The 21,766-nt window shown below is 41.5% G+C and overlaps 1 protein-coding gene across 5 annotated transcripts in view; it reads right to left on the reverse strand.

Moving 5' to 3' along the window:
- KIF13B (kinesin family member 13B) overlaps nucleotides 1-21,766 on the reverse strand; it is a 120,207-nt gene that overhangs the window by 22,658 nt on the left and 75,783 nt on the right. For 3 of the 5 annotated variants that reach the window (XM_064411562.1, XM_064411561.1, XM_064411564.1), the window contains 18 exons: nucleotides 21,488-21,634; nucleotides 20,906-21,055; nucleotides 20,157-20,285; nucleotides 18,763-18,933; nucleotides 17,648-17,805; nucleotides 16,520-16,652; nucleotides 14,753-14,887; nucleotides 12,095-12,124; nucleotides 11,432-11,531; nucleotides 11,003-11,129; nucleotides 9,650-9,705; nucleotides 8,596-8,720; nucleotides 7,291-7,467; nucleotides 5,699-5,791; nucleotides 4,380-4,532; nucleotides 3,413-3,490; nucleotides 2,857-2,910; nucleotides 2,001-2,021 (listed from right to left, as the gene is read on the reverse strand). In XM_064411562.1, the coding sequence (XP_064267632.1) occupies nucleotides 2,001-2,021; nucleotides 2,857-2,910; nucleotides 3,413-3,490; nucleotides 4,380-4,532; nucleotides 5,699-5,791; nucleotides 7,291-7,467; nucleotides 8,596-8,720; nucleotides 9,650-9,705; nucleotides 11,003-11,129; nucleotides 11,432-11,531; nucleotides 12,095-12,124; nucleotides 14,753-14,887; nucleotides 16,520-16,652; nucleotides 17,648-17,805; nucleotides 18,763-18,933; nucleotides 20,157-20,285; nucleotides 20,906-21,055; nucleotides 21,488-21,634 (2,037 nt within the window). The remainder of the gene's footprint in view (nucleotides 1-2,000; nucleotides 2,022-2,856; nucleotides 2,911-3,412; nucleotides 3,491-4,379; nucleotides 4,533-5,698; nucleotides 5,792-7,290; nucleotides 7,468-8,595; nucleotides 8,721-9,649; nucleotides 9,706-11,002; nucleotides 11,130-11,431; nucleotides 11,532-12,094; nucleotides 12,125-14,752; nucleotides 14,888-16,519; nucleotides 16,653-17,647; nucleotides 17,806-18,762; nucleotides 18,934-20,156; nucleotides 20,286-20,905; nucleotides 21,056-21,487; nucleotides 21,635-21,766) is intronic. The other 2 variants (XM_064411560.1, XM_064411559.1) reach the window with 1 other exon arrangement.

Here is a 21,766-nt window from a genome sequence, read left to right on the forward strand (position 1 = left end):
TGCATCACTTGATGTACAAGGAGAAATCAAAATCATCTCAGTCTTCCCCTCTCTAACCACATCTGCAGTGGTAACAGGAGTAAAAATTGCCTTTTTCTCATTTAAGCAAGCAGACAGGACCTAGAGGTGAGGCCACGTGCAGGAAGTCCGTGAATCTCTTCTGAAGTAAATTCAGAAATTAAAAATTCCCAGTGGCGACTTAAATATTCCCCAGGAATGCACAGCTCAGTTGGACTCATCCTGCTCCCTGCAATCTCTCTGTGCTCTCAGCACACTGGGATACTCTTTAAGGTGTTTTTTTTTCCCCAAAATGTTCCAATCCCACACCTCTGCTCCAGTCCTGGAGAAGGACTTTTCCAGGATGTGATCACCCATCCATGTTCTTACTACCAAAGTCTGCAAGATGAATCCATGCCTTAATTCTTGAAATTCCTGAGCTGCCTGTTGTAGTTGCATTGACACCATCTTTAATTCTTATTTCAACTCATAGAATATTCTTGTTTAATACTTTTTTTTTTCCTTAAAGGAGAATGAGCCCTGGCTTTTCTGAGTGATGGAGAATGGAGCAAATCCCAAATTTTACCAGCATGGATGGTGCTTGACATAGAGGAATGAGACTCAGGAGCCCTTTCCACAAAGCTAAAAATCCATGGTAACATAGTAAAAAATGGTAAAAAATCCAAAGGCAGCAGGGATGCAAGGAACAACAATTAGAGAGAGAAATAAAGAAATGGAATAAAAGTTAAGGGAAGGAATATTCTGGGGTGTGCAAAGGGCTTCCATCCATATTCTGCACCCAGTTCAGGTGTTTTGAGTGTCCTGTGACTGCTTTTTCCTGTGATACGTTAAATCACTTGTTTGGGATTGGCTTATTATAATAAACAACACCAAATTCCTGGTAAAATGACAATAAAATAACAATCCATGACTGCTGGAAAAGACTTCTTTGCCACCAAATTTCTCACCAAGGGACAAAGACATCCAGCTTCACCAAAACTCTGCCTGTCAAGCTCCTCTCAGGTCCTTTAGGACAGGGCTGATCTCACCAGTGAGCTCTGTGGTGTCTGTGTGCTACAGGGACATTTAAGGATCTGTTAAATATTTCATTTGGGTTACAAAAGCTTTTGATCATCTTCTTATTGAAACTGGATCATTGCATGACAGAACAGTTTGGGTTGGGAGGGTTTAAAGATCACCTAATTCCTGGGCAGGGACACTTCCACTAACTGGAACCAGAGATCCCTTCAAAAGCAGGAATTCCCAGCTGGGGGGGTCCCACCTCCATGTCCTGAGGAACAAGTGCCTTGGGTTGAAGCTCACTGCAAGCAAGGGGAGCAGCTCCACCACCTCAGCTCCACATTCCTGCAGCAGAGTCTCTGTCAGCCACTACAGCCACGGCCAAGAGCTGCAAAACCTCATGCAAACCACTGCCAGCAATTCAAAGCTTGGGAAAAGGGGACATTCCTCTGAGAGCACTGACACAAAACTAAGGGAAAGCATGTTTTCCATTGGGCCAGTTATTATTTTAAAGTCATTTGTTCACAGAAATCAGGAGTTGCTCACACCGAGCTATAAAAGACATAAAGCCTGAGCAAGATTTGAGAAAGTCTCAATGTTTATCTCATCTCCAGGCTAATATTCACTGGCAGATATTTAGATATTTGCTTGCTTTCATGTCTGGTTTTTTTCAGCTGAGAGGGAGTTATTTCTGAGATGACTTCACCCTGTCCAAAAAATCTGTGAGAAATGGCACTGAACAGCTCCAGCTCTGTAAGAACCCATCAGATGCACCCAAGGAGAAAAGTTCTCTGCTTTGTACCAGTTCACGCTGCATTAATGACAGCATTTCAATGGAAAAACTCGTTTGCTCTGTGCTATGCAAATGAGGCACCACCAGCAGCATCTTCAAAGCAGGAAATAAAAGCGTGTGAGTGAGCAAAATCAACTTTATAGTGAGATAAAATTATTATCCCACTCATTAGGTGGACCTAATGCATTACCTCTGCTGGGACCTTTGGACTCTGAAACATGCAATGAGAGAAATCATCGAGGGGAAGGGAGGAGAAAAACAGAAATCATTACGAATCCTAATCTTTAATTTTTGCTTTAAAAACCTTACAATACTGCAACACCCCACAGTTCTCTCCAAACAGAAGTTGCTACAAACACTTCATCACCTGCACATATTTTAGCATTCTCTCCATGGATCAGATGTAGCAGATTTAGCAACCAATGCTGGAGCACTACATCAAAATTCTATTATTCTGTGCAACTGCATTATGCATTAAAATGCCTTGTCACCACCAGATTCTCCCCCTCAAAATGACTCCACGCTTGCTGGGTAGAATATCTATCAGGAGGAGATCCTTCAGTTGATCTAGGATTTGGAAAATAAGCTTAAATTTAATTTTTCACCTTTTAAAGCAATGCTTTGGGTCTCTAGTGGTGTTTTTAAGGAGTGAAATGAGCTGGATTATCACCCACCACAAGTTCAGGACCACTGGGAGGTCAGGGACTTTCTTTACAGTATTTATTCTGTCTAGAGGTGGACTTGAACTGAGATATGGACTCCAAAACTCTTCCTTTCTCCCAGAATTTTTTTCCTCCACCCAGGTGAAAGCTCTGGAAGAGCTCCAAAGCTGGACAATGCTCCTGAGCATCCCACAGGGGCTGGGACAAGAGCTGGGAACTTCCCCAGAGCAGCACATCCCAACCTATTTCTGCCCCAAGGATCCAGGAGCACATGAGGGTGGCCCATTTTTCACAGATATTTCCCTTTTATGCCCCTAATCACTGAGTAATTGGGTAATTTCCTTTTTTTCCCCCAGTTTTCCCAGGAGATCTGCAGATACTCACCCTGTTACTGCTCAGGTTATAAGGGGGGGCTAAATCCTGGCGGCTTGCAGAAAGCTGGAAGAGTTAAAAGAAGCAGAATTATTTCTTAAAAAGAACTTTAAAAAAAATTCATAGCTATGCCTCTTGACTAGTAAGGCTAAAAATAAACAGTTCTGTGGTTAAAGCAGAATCAAAATCCAAGAAATTAATGGTGAAAATTTAATTCTTGACCTGGGAGGAGCCAGAATTTGACATGAGTTTGATTAGCAGTTCTATCAAATTATTTATTTCAAAATTTTGGGTAGCAGAAGTCTCATTTTTCTTATGCACAACACTGGTACACAGCTTAAGTTCAGCATATACTTGTAACTTGTTTTCAAATCTTCTAAAGAAAAAGAGAGAAAAAAAACAAACCAAAACCTTCAACTTGGAAAGGAAATGAAAAATCTCCATTGTTCAGGGGGAAAAAAATAGCACAGAGGGGTCAAGAAGAAGGAAATTCATTGCTCTATTCCATGACTCCAGGACCTGAGAATGAAGAGTGGAGCTGCTGGAGATGCCAGCAGGGAAAACTCACCCGATTCACGTTGGGGGAGCTCAGGCTCCTGCGGTAGAGTTTTCCTTTTCCCATCAGCTGCTCCTTTACAGCAACTTCCTGGCAGTCACAGAGAGCAAAACGAAGAAAATGAGTGTGTTTGGCAAGAATTAAAGCGCTGATCACCCCAGGATAGCTTTGTCTATACAAGTAAAATGTTTCTGAGCTGCCTTGTGGCACAGGCTGCTGTCTGTAAAGTTTACACGGCTAAAATTATCAATGGATAAATTTTAACATCTGGTATTTTGCTGATTGGCACGTGTAGGATTTTGCAGTCTTGATTCTAGGAGATGAGAGAGATGCAAAGACTTACACTCTCTTTCCTAGCTGTGCTCTTATTTTAATCCTTTAAACTAATTATAAATGACAGGGAACTTGCTTTCAATATTTAAAGTGCATCACACTTCCCTGTGAATTTATAGTGGGCAGGCACAAGCTCCAGCTTGTTTTGCATAACTTTTCTCTTTGTGCTTGCATAATTTATATCCAGGAGAACAATTTTTAACAAATGTTTTTCTCTCCTGTATTTTTCCTGGTAAACAGATCAAGTTATAGTACTTGAAATTAACCCAATCAATGTCTTTTTTTTATTGGCAGGATGGCTTTGATGAATTCAAAGTAGAATGTGGGCAAAATGATAAAAATTCTACTGGCAACTGCAGAAACTATTGGTAAAGCTTCAGAAAGCAAAAGCTAAGGCCACACAACTCCTTTTCCTGAACCAGAATTAGCAATGAACAGCCTTAAAACCAAACCAAGCCCCCCAGAACTGAGCCCTGGGCAGGGAACTCCCATCCGTGCTGGAGCTGAGCGAGGACATCTCTGCTGCCCTGGATCTTTGCCACAGGTGCACTGGGGTGGTTTTTGGGGTTGTTTGGTAGCTTGTGTGCACTCAGGAGGGTGTTTGGATGGCACCCAGTGCTCTCAGCACTCCCTGCTCCAGCCAGACCTGGCGCAGCCGGTCCAGGGTGAGGATGTTCTCCACGGCCAGGACGCTCCGCAGGTACTTCTCAATGTAGGCTTCAGAGTCAGCTGAAGCTGCATCTTCCACGTTTGCTGCCATCCTGGCCAGTGCCTCCCGCTCCTCAGCCCCTTGAGCATCCTGGGGAGGCAAAAAGAGAGGGCAGCATTTTAAAATAAACCCAAAATCTCCCAATCACTCCCAGAGAAAATGCATTTTTAAAGCACACGGCACCAGCTCAGCATTGTTTAGCTCAGAGGCAGATGAGAACCATGGAATGGTTTGGGTTGGAAGAAACCTTAAAACTCATCCCATTTCATGGGCAGGAACACTTTCCACCATCCCAGGTTGCTCCAAGCTCTGTCCAACCTGGCCTTTGCCACTTCCACGGATGGGGAGTCCAGAACCTCTCTGGGCAATCACTGCCTCACCACCCTTGGAGAAAAGGATTTCTTCCTAATATCTATTCTAAATTTCTTCCTAAATATCTACTCTAAATTTCTTCCTAATACCCAATCGAAGATTCTGATCCAAATAAACACCTTGTGCTACGTAACCTGCACAGGTGCTGCTGCCACTGTCACAGACATCTCAAGCTGTACGTGGTTATTGTTTTGAGGCTTTTTGGGTTCTTTCTGAGAGTCTCACAGCAAGACATTGCCATTAATTAGCAAAAGGGCTGCATTCAGATATTTCATAATTAAAAAGTGCTTGAGCACATTTGGGGCGTTATCTAACCTGAGAGGAAAACAAAATTTCAAGTGAGCTGCAAGAAGAAAAAAAAAAATAGAGCATTGCTCGAGAAGCATTTCAACACAGAGTGCAAAATTCAGCAGAACATGAAAGAGCCAGGCAGCAATCAGAGTTTTGGCTCTTCATGTGTTAATGTTTTCACAAGTGCCCTGATAGAGCATCTCTTTGGAAAGAAAGGATTAGCATCTAACTGGGAATATGCTCAGGAATCAAGAGCTGCATAAAGACATTACTGAGAAAAAGCCACTTTGTTATTTTTTTTCCACAGATTCTCGTGCTCCCCGCAGCAGCCACTTCACCTGCCCATTTTTCCTCCCTCTTTTTCCCCCTCATCTCTCTTTAAACTGCCTCTTCAAGGACCTCAGCAAATAGATGCTCACTCAACAAAATACACAGTGACACTGCTAAGTCACAGCACGTAGAGGAACAGGCTCCATCTTTCACAAACCAGAGTTTATGCTGGCAGCAGCAAGAGCCAGCACGCCCAAACTAGGGGGGAAAGCACAAAATTAGAGGCTCTTGGCCAATTTGAGACACTCTGATTTCTTACTCACCTCTGGAATGTTTGAGACTATCTCAAAAGTGACACCACAGCCAGGGATGGAACTTCGGGGGGACATTCTTCGGAGGAAACTCTGCGCAAAACCCTGTGGGGAGCAAACACGAGGAAAATGTGGATTAACTGAAATAAACATGAGGAAAATGTGGATTAAGAGATTCTAGCTGTGGATTAACAGATTCCAGCTGAAATGAATGCAGTTCACAATGAAAGAAACCCAAACTGCAAAGTCTAACCAATAAACATGTAAGAGCCAAAGACTTCAACTTGGAAAAAATCATTTGCTTGCTTATTGTGGATACAGAGAAGGAGTCACTTCCTTCCTTGCAAGGTGACTGTTTCACCAAGCATCAGCTGCTTTTAGAGGAGCTTTTTTTTTTTCCTGACAGAGCCCTAGGTGACTTGTCTTGAATATTGACAAGTACAGACATTAAATTCTTGACCAAAGAGATCGTTATGAAGAATGATTTAAGGGGCATGGTCATTGTTTATGCTGACTTGGCGCCTTGCAGGGTTAAGAACTGGACTGTTGAATTAATGCAGAGATGAGTCATTCAAAGATGCTGCTGAGACAAACTCCCAGGAAAGGTTATTGACGGGGGTTTTTAGAAAAACAGGAAGAAAGCCAAAGATTCTATGTTGGGTGAAAGTAAAAAACGGCACTGACTAAACCTGAAGAAAACAGAATTGATGAAGACTTCACCCGATTGTGATTATTGGCACATTCAATTGATCTGTTCAATACAGTCTCCCATTCCACAGGACAAAAAATTCACTGTTCTTCCCTTGCTGAGAAAAAGCTCCTGCCTGATGGAAGCACCAAGAACTGGGGTTCTACTTCCAGCACTGGGAGTTGCCTACAGGGTTTCTGGGTGTGACCACACCTCTTCTCTTTGCTCTCACTTCAGATTTTAACTACAGACGTGCAACCAGAATAACAATCCAGGCTTTCTGCTTTGTCATTATCACTGCCAGGGGAGGCTGGATTCTCAGACAGTGCTGAACAAAATCCTTCCTCCCTCATCGTTGTCAGGATTTATATTATTTTCAGGGCATGATGCTGCAAATGGAATGACAACTTCACTGCCTGCCATTTATCAAACACCCTGCTCTCACCTACACATTATTGTAAGAACACCAGCTGGAAAACATAAAGGACCAAGAGTGATTAACTCTGGTAAATTAACACAAGGGATCTCTCCTCCAACTATTCCTAGCTGATTTCTAAATACCTGGAGGTGTAAATACAAATGGTTAGCAGCAATGTGTGGACTTAATACAGGGCAAGGCAAACAAAGAAGTTCCTTTATGCAAAATACAAACTCTGAGTTCACGAGAAATTAACTGTTCTTCTTTTTCCAGTGACAAAGCACTTAGTGGTTAAGAGAAAAATTAATTTCTCACATTCAGATGCCTTAAAAAACAAGCTGTGTCATCATCCACAACACAAGGGACACCAGGAAAACAACTTGGCAGCTCAAAGCCTCGCTGGACTCCGCCGATCCGGCGCTTCCACCCAGGCTGAGATGGGGAGAGAGAAGAGGGAATGCGAGTCCTGGGAAGTGGGAAGGGCTGCAGGAGCTGTACCTGTCTGCCATAGACGTTGACACAGATGCGCTTGCGCAGCACCAGCTGCATCTCTGCAGGGTGGCTGAGCTGGACAGTGGCTCTGACAATCAGGTAAACCCTCTCCTCCGCCGCCGTCCCCTTGCTGAGCTGGATGCAGTCGTGGACCGTGGAGTCCCACGAGGCTTCTGCTTTCACCTGCAAAAAGTGGGGGGGAAAAAAAAATAAATGTATCCTCTAATAAGCATAATTAGGTGTATAATTAACTGTAATTAATTAAGCATAATTAGCAAAAATACATAATACATAAATTTTGAGAGTCGGCTTCTCCGTTTCGCTCCCTGTGAAGAAAAAATCCCCGCACTTTAGAAGAGGCCATTTAAAAATCAAGATCAGTTTGCCAAATGAAGACGTTGGGATTAAAAATGCCAACTTGCTCAAACTCTGGAACATTTCCTCTTGAGAAAAGATCTTTGAATACCCAGGATCATTGCAAATAAATTATAAAATATGCAGAAGTGCAGGACCATTTGGCCTAATTTATTAAGATAAACCAGAGAGCAACAGAGATTGCAGTGGAAATCTTCCATCAAGCCACAAAAATGCTCCTGTCTGTATTTGAGAAATAACTTTGCTGAAGCCTTTCTAGCAATACAGCAAAAGCTGGAATTTTTCTTCTTGCATTTTAAAATATAAGTATTAATGAAGATTTAAGTGGTTCATCTTGAAGCCATAAGAAAAACGGCCTGGTAGCCAAATTCTCAGACTCTAAATACAAATCAGGGCAAAAAAAAAAATCCCTAACAGAACTGCCAGGAATAAAGCTCCTCTAAAAACCAAAAGAAGTTTCAGAAAAAGAAGCCAAAATTTAAGAAATAAGTCAGAGATTCTAAACCTAATAGTAGAAATTATAAACCAACAATTGTAAAGTTGTGAAACGATGAGTTATGTGGCAAAATGGAGGATAATGAGTGTAACAATGCAGAGGTAAAAATGTTAACAATTAAGATACATTGTTTTTTCAGTTGGGGATTTTGTACTCTAATTTGCTCAGGGGTTTTGCTTTGTTAAATACAAACTGAATCTCAGGCTTTTGGAATGTTTGGATTAAGGAAGATCCTTGAGTTTTACTGTTTTCCAAATCATGGTTATATTTCCAGTGAATATTCCTTAAAAACACAGCTGCTCACAGGAGAAGCAAATGCTGTATCACTTTTATGACCTATTTGATGTATTATTTTCACATGTGGACATATAAAAAGAATTAAAATTAAAATTAAATTAAAATTAAAAGACAAAAATTCCCTGGTCTGCCGCTTCCCTTACCTCACTGTCATGATGCTTCACAATCTGCAGCTCAAAGAATTCCTCCTCCTCCTCTGCCACCAGAGTAGCATCCCAGCCTCCTGCCTCTGGGTCATCCAGGTTATCCTGGGAGCTGAAGTCATCAGCTGCAAACAGGAGGGGATGTGGAAGGTGAGGAAACACAAAGCAATCACCCTTTTTAAAAAACATCAGCAAGTCATGAATTCACATTTTCATCCCCAACTTGGCTGCTTAGACTTCAACAACAAAATTAAAGCTGCACTGCTCCACTTAAAAAAAAAATCCTATTTCTATATATAGAAAGTGTGCACAAAGATTTGGGGACACAGACTCCAAATAAAGGGCAGGAATCTCCCCCCATGGCAAACACCCCTTCCTTGCCCACAGGTGGATTTTCAGCACTGAGCTCACTTGGCATTAAATATGTTAATGTGCTGTTAAGATAAACTGCTGGAAAATACAGTACTTTTAGATCATGATTAAAGAAACTCTTAATCTGGGTTTTGGGAAGCTCAGCCTGTCCTGGCTGGAGTCCCTCCCCATGAATTATTAACCAGCTCCTCTCTGAAGCCAGTGGATTCATGGATGTGCTGTCCCAGGTGGACAAACCACCAATGCCACAGGATTCCAGCCCAGTTTTCCTCCCACCAGGCTGAGTGTCACCTCCCCTTCCCACCTGGCACCTCTCATCCAAATATTAACCCTCTTTTAAACATCCTATCAAGGATTTATTTAACTCATTGCTCCCTGGATTGAGCTGTCACCTTCTTGGTTCCAACTTCCCATCCTTGGTAGGAGCACATGACAAATGCATTGTTCAAACTGGATCTTGCATTGGGATGCATTGAAACATGGGATTATTAAAACCCTATGGTTCCTTCCATACATAAGATTGCTTATTTTGAAACATTAAGCAATATGTTTCAGGAAAAATGGACACTTCTCCAATTAATCCACCTGCTATTCAGGCTTTTGTTAATTTTAAGAGCTTGCTTCAATTCTGAAATATCACTGGCTGGACAAAGTTTGTTTCCAAATTACTCTCACCACTTACCATTCAAGTCAAGGAATATAACAGGAATGTGAGTTTCCATACCAGCCACAGGAGTCCTAAAATACAAGACAGGGACAATGGTGGCATTTAAAGTAAGAGAGATTTACCCAGCACACGTCCCTGATGGTCCAAACCCCCAGGACATTGTATTCAGTCTGCAATTTTGAGCCAGACCATTGATAACCTTGGCAAACCTCTTTATTTTAATTTACTGCTGCAGATTCCAAGAGACTCAAATAAATTAGTATTTCTTTTATATCAGCTCTCTTAGAATTATTATCTTCTTTGACCTCTGCTTTCTGAAGTGTTTTCTCTCTCCTAAATGCTAATAGCAAAATTAAGTGTATTTAGTCTGACACACACATTCATGAAATGCAAACCTCTCTACTTTAGTGATGGCAGGGAAAATGGGGAACCAGAAAAGCCAGTCTCAAAGTTTTTAAACTAACACTGATGCTGCCATTCCACACAGTTATTACTCTTTCTTACAAAACACATATCGAGCCAAAACTGATGAATTTAGAGTGAACAAGAGCAGGCTGGAGTCTTGTAATATACAAAGTGCTTGAATCATACTGAACATTTCCTCTGGTGCAAACCAGATTCTTCCTGGAGCAAGTTTCCTGCAGCTCCCCTGTTCTCAAACCTAATGAAACACACTGATATGAAAGTTATGTGTTTCCAACAAGAACTTGATATTTTTTTATGTTTCAGAAGCTCTGACAAACTTCAGCTTCAAACTCCATGACACTCAATTCCACAAATAAATACTGTTAGAGGCTCGCTCAAAGAAGATATTCAGGAAGTTTCAAGCAACTGAGGATGAGTTTGAGGTGAAACAACCCCAAATCCTTATCTGCAGTTGTTGCTCACAGCTGACCTAGCACAGCAGCCTCAGTCTAGTGCTCTCTACTGTTTTTAATGTTCAGAAAATTACATGCAACACTTGCTGACTAAACAGAGTTTGTTCTCAAACCAGGAGTGCAACAAAATGCTCCTGGAGATGCAGTTTTATGATGAGAGGGCAGCCTTTTAAGTGAATGAACTAGGTAGTTAACATATTAGCTAATTTTTTTAAATGGCAAGTGCAGTGGTAATAAATATTGATTCCTTTTTTCAGAAGGTTATAATTACACCCTGATCAATAACAGTATCGTTTACCAAACAGCATTTCTGGATTTCAGAGACACAACCTGATAAAATAATTTAAGCAAGAGGCCTAATTTTAACAACTTTGCTCATGCAGGGTACAGAGGCCAGATTGAGGAGAGGAAAATAAATGGCCACAATCCAAAACCAGGAATGGGCTGTGCATCATTTTTACATCCCTCCTCTGGGAATGGATGTTCCTACCACTCTGCTGGAGCTCCAGGGATCCCACTGCCAGCAGAAGGAACCATCACAGCATTCCTTTCTTCTGTGAGGGTCAGCCTCATCTCCAGCAGCTGAGCCTCCCGATCCGCGTCGTCCTCGGTTTTATCTGCAAGATGTCAGGATGGCAGAGCAGCTCTGAGTGCCTCTGGCACGTGGCAGGGACTTTGTGCCCCCGTGACAGAATCAACCCTGCTCTGCTCACAACCCAGCACACAAAGAAACACCCCAAAACAACAAACAATTTCATAGAGGCTTCTCCAACTTTAACTTCACCCCCAAAAAAGCAAATTACTGCTGAGTTCAGAGCTCCAACTCTCCATGAACATATTTTCTAAATTTGACAACATATTGAGATGAAAAGTGTGTGCCCATCTCTCAGCCTTTTGCCTTTAACAGCATTTTCCTTACCAGGCTTCCCCACGAGTTTCTGCAGCTGCTGATCAAGGTACTCCTGGCGCTTCGTTAAGGCACAGAGCCACTTCCGACGGAGCCTCTCCAAGTCCCTGTCCTAAAAAGAGGACATTAAAAAACCACATTAAATTAAAAAACACATTTTAAAAAAGTCCTGAAAAACACATTAAATATTGCTTCAGGAAAGCCAAGGTTTCCTGATTGTGGTTTGCATATTTTCTACAAACCCTTCTGCTCATCCTACAGCCAAGCAGAAGATGAAGACACATCCTTCAACTTTCCATATCTTATTTGAAGTATTTTTGCTTGCCAACTCTTTAGCTTTTTTTCAGTATAACCCAGCTGAAAAAAACCCTTCATTTTATACAATTCTTTTCCCCCAAACTACTCCAAAACTGACTAACCACTGGAGCTGGAAACCCCAGTCCTCACCACTCCCCTCAGTGTGTAGCAGCCTCATGTCAGGAATCCACCCCTACCCCACACTATCCCACTCTTATGGCATCTGCAAATGTGCCCTTAAAATGATTTTTTTCAAGTGCTCATGTCCTTTAAAAAACCCCAGAACAGCTGAGTATCCCTAAGCATATTCAGTTCCTCCTCTAATATGCTTTAATCTGAAAACTTCTGCATTTGTAGGAGAGAATTTTGATTTTTTACCTGATAACTGTCCATTTCATCCTCTTCTTCCTAGGCCAAAACACAAAAACACCATGCCATTAATTTTTTTTTGATAGCAGGAGACATACTGAATGTAAAAGGTGTAACTATTTTAAGCAATATTAACAATCTTACATAAAAATAAAAGTCTGAGTTTAGCAATGGTCACAGAATTAAAACACACTGGCATCCCAAAGTTTTGCTGATATCATCTCATCCAAACAGCAACCAGAACAATCCAATAATTATAACGGAAAAATTCACAGTAATGTAACTATCAGAAGTCTTAATAATTGAAAGAAAGTGGAATACAAGAAAGAAACAGGAGAAACACCTTAAAACCTGTTGATCCTGGACAGAAAATAAAATTGCTGTTTTACCTCTAGGACTTAAGTGTTTCAGCAAGTGCTGAAAAATCCAAGTCTGGTACAGAATCCCAGAACTGTCTGGGCTGAAAAAGACTTTTAAGAGTCCATTGTGTCCAACCATCAACCAGCACCACCACCATGGTCAGCACTGAACCTCAAGTGCCAAATACACAGGATTTTGGAACACTTCCAGGGATGGGGACTCTACAACTGCCCTAGGCAGCTGTGCCAGGGCTGGACAGCCCTTTCCATGAAGGAATTGTACAAAATATCCAGCCTGAACCTCCCCTGCCATAATTTAAGGCTGTTCCCTCTCATCCTGTCCCTGTTCCCTGGGAGAAAACCCGATCCCACCTGGCTGCCCTTTCCTGTCAGGGGATTCCAGAGAGGAAAATTTCCTCTGGAGCCTCCTTTTCTCCAGGCTGAGCCCCTTTCCCAGCTCCTTCAGTCCCTCCTGGGGCTCCAAACCCTTCCCCAGCTCTGTTCCCTTCCCTGGCTCCAGCCCCTCAGGGTCTCTCCTGTCCATGGGGGGCCCAGAATTGCCCCCAAAACTGAGATGTGTCCACAATGACTGGAGGATAACTTTGCTGCAAAGGAGAAGAGTTTTAAAAATCTACTGCATTTATTAGGGAATTAGAACAGCAGCCACACCAGGAGTGACAATGCAGACTTTCAACCTTTTATTCCCATTATTTTCCCACCTTTAATTCTTGACCTTCATCTCAAGCAGAGCCACTTGCAATGAGCACAACTGCCCCTCCTCACAGGGAATGGAAAAGGAATGAGGGCTCCAATCCTTAAGGAGTTATTACTTATCTAGTTAAGCAATAACGAGCCACCAGAGTCTACTTTTCTACCTTTATCATGAAAGCAAAAACTTAGCTAAGCTAAAATTAAAAAGCCACAGAGAAGAGGCATTTCCTTAGTTCAAGGTCTTTAGAAAATCCTTCACATTCCAGAGACACCTGATTTACCTGAGATAAGAGAAATGATAATAAAGGGGACTAAAAATCCAGGTGCTGCTGTCCAAAGCCTATTGTAAGCAACAGGTCTCATAAAATCTGATTTTCAATGGCCCTTTCCCATGGGGGTTATCAGTGTCAGGCATAACTCACTGGTTTCTCTCTCTCAAGTTGAGTTGAAGTCTTTCTCCTTGACAGAAATTACTATTTTGGGGACTGCCAGCTCTGTGGGATAAGTCTGGAACTGGTCAGTGGATCAGGAATTCACTGGGGAATAAATAAGGTGAGGCAGACAGGATGCTCCCCTGGGACTTGTCCCTACAAAGGGACACTTGTAGGTTGTGGGTCAAGGAAAAACTGCAAGAATCAATCATGCTGTCCCAGGAGAGAAACTTCCTCCATTCAGGAGTTTCCTGGCTTTACAGGAAGGAAATGTGGGTATCAGGGGCTGCTGTGGTGGAAAAGCTGCAGGGTGAGCCAGCAGGAGCATAATGGGGAATAACAGGAACAATCTGCCCAGGATGCTACTGAAAAAGTGGAAAAAATTCCCCTTTTTGTACCCCAGACACACAATGGGAAAGGACTGCCCTGGTGAGGAGACAACAGAAACCCCAAATACTTCAGAGCTCAAAGGAAAAACCATCCTGATAAAACAAAAAAAGGGAAGCAGACATAGATTGGATCATGCACTGTCAATAGGGTAAATATTTTGAGCATCTCCTACTTAGCTGGCTTTGTCTCAAGCAGGGCAGCAAATCAAACAAGTTCAGAGACCTGCTCTGCTGCACCAGATTTTGGCTTTGCCAGCTCCAGGGAGTCACTGAATTCTCATTTATCTGCTGGGGGGAAAAAGTCAAAGTGCTCCAGAAACTCATAAGAGCACTGTAAAAACACAATTCCTTAATATACATGAGGTGCAGTGTGTATGAGACTGTCCAAGAACTGCCCAAGTGGGCCACAAGTGCTTCCTGGAATTCTAATATTTGGAATTTGACACTATTTAAATATATGTTGCCTTGATTTATTTTAGTTTGAATTTTTGAGTACTTTAAATTAAGTTTTGTTTTGAATACTTAATATTGCTTTCTATGTCTAATATTTGAAGTAAAAACTACACAAAAAACTCCTAATGGATTTTAGGAATATTTGCATTTTCTTCTTCAAGTGTGTTAAGGCTGTGCTAGTTTCAAAGACAGGAAAAAAAAAAACCCAACAAAACCAGAAAAGACACAAAACATCTTACAAGTGTTATTTTTGCCACAGAAAATGATTCCCTTGATGCTTTCCACCTCTTGGAAATAGCTGACAGTAAATATTCAGAATTGTACCTGATAATTTTGTGACTTGACATGTTTTATTTGAACACAGCCAACACCAACAGATAATATGGATTCCTCCATGAGTGGCAAGGTCCCAGATTCCTGCACAGATTTCACTTCAACCTGGATTCGTCGAGATTGCCCCTGTCCAAAAAAGAACAATTTGAAATGCTTGTTTAAAAAAAAAAAGAATACAAAGTGCTGAAAATTTAATTCCAGAGAGACCTCTACTGGCAGCCACTGGCAAGGAGTATTATATTTATCTTTTGGGAAGAACAAAGTGCTGCAATCCCAATGACCCAGTGTTCAAGAGATCCCCCTCCTCTTGCAAGAATTTCTGTTTGCAGGATTTATGAATTTACAGAGAAAAATAAAAGTTCAGCATTCAACACCTCGCCTGAGTAATTTTTAGACAGCTCCCAGACTAATTTTAGCCAAATTTAGTTTACTTTTCTAGAGGGTTTTCAAACACACACTTATAGGATTTTATTTTTAATATGAAGGCAAAAAATGGGATCTTCTTCCCACTTATAAAACAGGAGAGCAAACAGTGTAATTTGATGAGCTGCTGGAATTTCAGTGAACTTTTTCTGCCTCTGCTCTCCTTGGCTGAAAATTCTGACCCACTGACGGTATCAGTGCAGCAAAGCAACTGCTTTTACTACAACTGTAAGGGGAAAAAAAGTAAATAAAAAAAAGAAAATTAAAATACAAATCAAAGGAGTTGGTGAGGTCAGAGGAGCGGCCTGTATCTAACTTTTACTGATTCCTCCTGTTCTTTGGGCAGCAGCTTATCAATAGCTCATCATTTAAAAATGTGAGCTGCTCAGTTAAGCATTAGTAATTTAAAGCAGGTAGAATTCAAAGAACAAAGGAGTGCTTGGCTGAAAGGATCAAATAAAAGAGAACTCTTGGACCTCTTAAAAAAATAATGACGTTCAGTGGAGACTGATGCCCTTTCTGCCAGGTGCTGGCACAGGACAGAGCAAAAAGGTTACAGGGAGGGTTTTGATCACCTTTAAGCTGAGTTTTGCTCTGTGTGTCCTGCTTTACATCTGTTTTCCACAACATCACATTTTGCACCTAAGCTTGACAATTCCTTGGCCACCCGGGCCACCCAAAGCAAAGTTCCCTGGGTGCTTTTGGCACAGCTGGAACCCTGCCTGTTTCTGAGGTTGAGATGACCCCAAGGTGTTAGAAAGTCTCTTTTTTCCCACCCCATGACTGAAGAAGCTTGGTCGGTTCTGCTTTTCAAGGTTGTTTATTTTTTCTTATCTGTTACATTCTTTCTCTGACCTGCTGAGATCTGTCCTGCAGCTCTGGCTGTGGCACACTGCCTGCCCTTGGGGTGGTGTTAGCTTTTTATACTAAGAACTACGTGTGCTTTATTTACAATAATTTTCCAATACCTATCACCTATGTTAGACAGTCTGCTCTACTCTAAACCAATCCAAAAGTGTCACCATCCCAGCAGAAGATGGAGGGCAAGAAGGAGAAGAAGGACAGGACACACCCAGATTCTTCCATCTTGCCTCTTGAACCTTCTAAAACCCCAAAATTCTACTTTTTCACCCTGTGACAAATGAACAATCATTCTACTCAAACTCTTGTGGCTTGTAAATCTTCACACAAAGTTGGTGATTTTTTTCCATGGGCTAAAATCAAAGGCATGGGTGTTTTTGACTCAGTGCCAAGGTCTCTGAGCCCCTTGCCAGGGTCTCCAACCACCCAGGGCAGCCAGAGGGATGTCCTGGGTCCCGACATGCCACACCTCACCTGTCTGAGCTGGAAGATGCCTCCTGTGCTGACGTCCTTGGCAGGGGTCACCTCCACGGGGCAGTACTCCCCGTTCTCGTTCAGCTCCAGGATCTGAACCCACAGCTCCACTTTGCGGGTCACCTCACTCCACCTGCAGAACAAGTCATGCACTGGGTCGTTTCTTCTCTTTGGATGTTTTTTTTTTTTTACCCCCCAAAGAAAAAGGAATTAAAGCATCAAAACAGTGAGCTCACAGTGCAGAAGCAGCAACAACTGCTGCAAAAAAAAAATGCACCATTTGTGAGCACACAGGGACCAGCTGTGCAGAACTTCTAAATTTTCCTGACAGCAATTTTAGTCAAACATCAGAAATAAGCCTTTTCCTGATTCCAATACAAACCCCAGTTCCACATTTAAGCTCTGGTCTCAACTCCTGCCACAGAAGCCCAGTGTTGTCAGGGCAATCAGACTGAGATGGAAGACAGAAGAATGAAATATGACATTGTCTCACAAGCTCTCAAGATTCAGAGCACTTTCCTGACCTCCTTCATATCATTGCCTGCTCTCCAACTCTTCCCAGAGCTTAATAAGAAAGAGCCATTTTTGTAGAACTTCAAAATTAAAAAGGATAGAGGTGCTCACTACTTAGCTAACAAACATAACCCACTATTTTAGAGCATCCTTTTCCTCTTTGCTATATTTCCCTGACTTTTATTTTAAATTTCCTTATATGCAGCTTAATAGTCAACATAAACTTAAGTTGCAAATAAAAAGAGAAGCAACTGCCAATAAATTAAAAATGCAGAGCTGCCTTCTAATTGAAGAATCAAAACAACTCACATTTAAAAAAATGCTACTACATGATTACTTTGGGGACAAAAAATGGTTCCAGCAAACAAACAATATCCCCCTGCAGTCTGAATTACCACAATATTGCATATTTATCCAAACTGAGGAAATAAGGACTAAAACTTTTCCAGTGGAAGCATTACAGGGATGGCATTTCATGGCCAGGAATGAATTGGAATCATCCAGGGACCTTTAGTTCGAAATTTGACTCCTTACCCCAAACCTGCTTCAAAACTGGGCACCTCAGATGGTGATTTTTCCCAAATTCCAAACCAAAGATGTGTTTCCCACATGTACCTGTCCCGAAGGCTGCGTGTTTTGGCTTGAATTATTCCCAAATCCCACAGGGCTGGGTTTTTTCGGTCACCACTCTGCTTGTGCCCATAAACCTCAATGGCCAAAGCACCATCATAAAGATGTTCCATGAAGTCTTCAGAAATATTCACAGAAACCTCCTGGAAAGGACAAATCAGTTGGTAACTGTGACCACACGACTCAGGCCGGGAGATTTTACTGCTTTGACTTTAATAAAATCATTTAGTAAAATCCCCCTGGCTCCCAAGACACAATCCAGGGGAAAGGAAGTGTTGGCTCAGTTTGTAAAATTAGGAGGCAGGTCAAAGGTATGTGATTTTCTGAAGATTAAAGTCTGTAAGGAGCTGAAAAATGACCACAGGCTGTTGCAAGCCCTGAGCCAACGGCTCAGAAAAAAATCAAAGCATATGTTGCAATGCTCAGAATCAGAAAATCAAAACTCATCAGAAGGTGTTACATCCATTTCATAAATGATAAGAGGAATAAATTGCCCAGTGTGATGAGAAGTGATAGAACACGATGACAGCTGGGGTGATTTGGCTGAGATTCATCCAAGCTGACTTTAGATGTCTCTACAAAATGCCTCTGCTCAGCTGCTCCAAAGGCAGTGGGAAGAAAGAGTCTGTCCTAAATAGTCTGCTCTGACCTCTGACAACCCAACTTCAGCATCTACAGCAGCCCCATGTCCCAGAATTGGGACATTTCTCTTCATTTCATCAGAGTTTAGGGTGATCAGCTCAGTTACTGACATCCAATATCCTCAGATAAATATTCCTCATCCACAGTGAATTTTACTGAGGATAAATTCCAATATTAGTTTCTCAGATGAACTGATGTTTTCCTTTATCAACCCATTTCACCTTCAGTAATTTTTGTACAAATGAACAGTGCAGAATCATCAAACTTAAATGGACTCTGAAGACATTTCTGTTCTTATTAAAAAATATTAGTGTAGCAACATAATGAAACAAAAAATGGTATTAGGGCATCATGAAATAAAATGTGAGAAAAGAAGCAGATAAAACTGCTACACAAACTTAACCTGCTTTTCTTTTCCTGCCTTACAGTTTAATGAATAAAACAGAAAAATAAATTACATTGCAGTGGTCGAAGACAACCATGCACCGTGGCTCCTTGCTGATGGAAGACTGGGAAGGATCCACCTCAGGTGCAACAATAACTGGCTCCACTTGATCCCAAAATGTGTATTTGCAGAACACAAAGTTGGACAGGTGCTGTGGCAAACCTGTAGCTTGAAGTATTTTAATCTGGAAAGGAGGTGAGAAAGAAATGAAAAGCACTTATTCATAAGATATGGGATTAAAAACATCACCAGGCAGAACAACATTCCACTGCAAAGGATAAAAAGAAATAAGAACAGCAAACCAAAAACAATTTAGCAAATAAAATTTCTGTACTGATACTCATTGGAGAAAATGTTTGGAGTGCAGCAGCTGAGGACAGTCACTAGATGTCACCAGGCTCATATTTCCTAGAAGGAAATATTCTCATTTTAAATGGTGAAATGCACCAAACCCACTGCAACTGAAGAGGAATACAATGAAAATCTCATTTTTCTACTGGCTCCTTTATACTCCAAAAATCCTTGGTTTAAGACACTACTTGTTCTTTCTCTGTGATGCTGGAAACAACCCAAAATCAACCCCAAAAAATGCAAAATTAGCCTGTCCCCTCATCAAATCAATGCCAAAGAGAAACAAAATGTTGTGAATTCTCATTCTGATCTAAACAAAGCCATCATATTCACCATATATTTAATAAACTTTTATTCTCCATTCGTGAAATTAAGACCAAATGAGCTGGAATTCTGCAGCATGATCCTCATGATTAGGTAAAGTATTTTTTGCCAAAATGCCCCATCCTGCTCATAAGCACAGGAGCTCTATGGGACAGGATAAAAAGTGGGGGAAAAAGAGCACAATTTCTCCCAAACTGTTCATATTGTCCAGAAGTCAGCAAGGCTGGGGACCATTCCTTCTAATGCTTTTTTACTTTCTTTTCTTACCTGTAGCTTGTAGTTTTACTATCACAGAACTGCTAGTAAATATTTCCTATTAATTTTCTTTTTATTACTAACAGTAATAAACACACTGTAAATATTTCGTAAAATATTTAATATTTAGAGAAAGAAATACTGAGAGAAAGAGGAGTATTAAGAGATAATGATTCCTAGAATGATGGGAGTTTATCAGATTCTGTGACTCTTCTTGAATTGAATATTGCAGTGCCAATCCTAACACAAAGATCTTCCCTGGATTTCAAGAAAATTCCTGGGCTGAGCCTTTGGCATATAAATGCAATTAATGAAAGGAACAAACCCCAACTAATTATCTTGTGTTACTTCAGCCATTCCAGAAACAAAATAAGGTTACAAAAAGACATCCAAGGTGCAGAAGAACAAGGATTTCTTTCTGACTCAGGATGGGAAGAGAAAAGCTCGCTCAGAGGTCGGGATACACCTGGAACTCACCCTGCAGACAAGTTTTCTCTCCTGGATGTCATTTTCATTTGAGAAGTCAGGACTGTCCTCACCTCCCACCAGCCTGTCATCGATTTCCCCGCTCACTCGAACAACTTCCACGTGGAGACGACCTGAAACCTGGCAGGACAGGAGTCAGAGTTATTTCTGTGCCAGAAAACAGTGCCAGGTTCACCCCCTCCCAGTCTGTAAGCAGCCAACACTTTATTTCTTTTTGCACTCTGCATTTGTTGCACCATGTGAAGAACGCTTTGGAGCAAGAATCAAAAAGCCTTTGTTGCAAAAACCATAAAGAAATCAGACAGTGGGGTCACTTGGGGAACAATCTCACCTTCAAACCAGTCTCTGGAGGGTTTGCAAAGTACACACTTGATGCAGAGCATGGAGAATGTTGCCTGGTGTGCTCTGCTGCCTTTGAAGTTGTTCTTACAGAATATATTTAAGAACCTATTTCCTTGATGGCAAGCAGTGAAACCAGTGGAGCTATAGCTCATCCTAAGGACTTATTTTGGGCTATTTCCCTCAGGAAGGTGCTCAGGAAGCTTTCTCCTTTCACAATCACCTTGCTGGGATTCAGAGCTGTCTGAAAACTCCAGTAAAATATTATGGGATTTATACAATTCCACACTGTTAGTGAAGAACTTGTTTACATGAAACTGGAAATTATCTACTCCATGTAGTAGGATCCACAGGCTGTAATTAAACAGCTGAGTAAGGATAAATTATAAAGAATGACAAACCTCTCCCTTCTGATTGATGATTGGAACAGCATATTGAAGCTTCACATCATAGAACAGGCACTCAAGGAAAACATTGGCTACTCCAATAAGGCTGTGGTTTTCCTGCTCGTCGTAGAAGGGATCAGCTCTCCTGAAATAAGCTCTCATCACCTGCAAGCAAATCCAGAGTCTGTCAGGAAACCAAACCTCCCAGGAAACACTTTTTAAAGTGTTGCACAACCAGCCCAGTGAAAGAAAAAGGGACTCCAGATTAGATCACAAGAAGAATGGAAATGAATTTTATTTTGGGTAAAACCTGTCCTGAGGAATTACTCCTTAACTTTGCCAGATTCCTGAACATTAATTGCTGCTGTGTCACCTGCAGCTTCCTATTGTGTGCTCCATTCCCTCACCAAACTATGCATGCAGACAGGGATCAGAGTGACAAGATAAGGGTTAATGAAATGCTGAGCATCAATTCAGTACTAAGAAAAGCAAAACCTCAGGGAAACTCAGCTCTTTGCATATTCCCTCCCCACCTCCACCCAACAATCCTCCTGAAAATGTAACAGGAATGTAATTAAAGGAGTGCTTTTTACTTACTGGATTGTCTTCCTCACAGTCTTTCCACTCCTGGTAGAGGTCCCTCATATCCACCAGTCGATTCTCCAGCTTTTCCAGTGACCAGATCTGTTTGCCTTTCCCTTTCCTCCTCACCTGGATTGCAGGCTCACTGAGAATTGCACCTCTCTGGGAAACAATTAAAGGGATGCCAAAAAGGAATTCGTGTCACAACAGTGAAAAAGGAATTTAAAATTAACACAAGTTTGAGAATATCTTTGGGAAAAGTCTTTCTTTTTTTATTCTGGCTTGAACAGCCAA

The sequence above is a fragment of the Passer domesticus genome, chromosome 3 (assembly GCF_036417665.1).
Source record: "Passer domesticus isolate bPasDom1 chromosome 3, bPasDom1.hap1, whole genome shotgun sequence".
Taxonomy (NCBI): Eukaryota; Metazoa; Chordata; class Aves; order Passeriformes; family Passeridae; genus Passer; species Passer domesticus.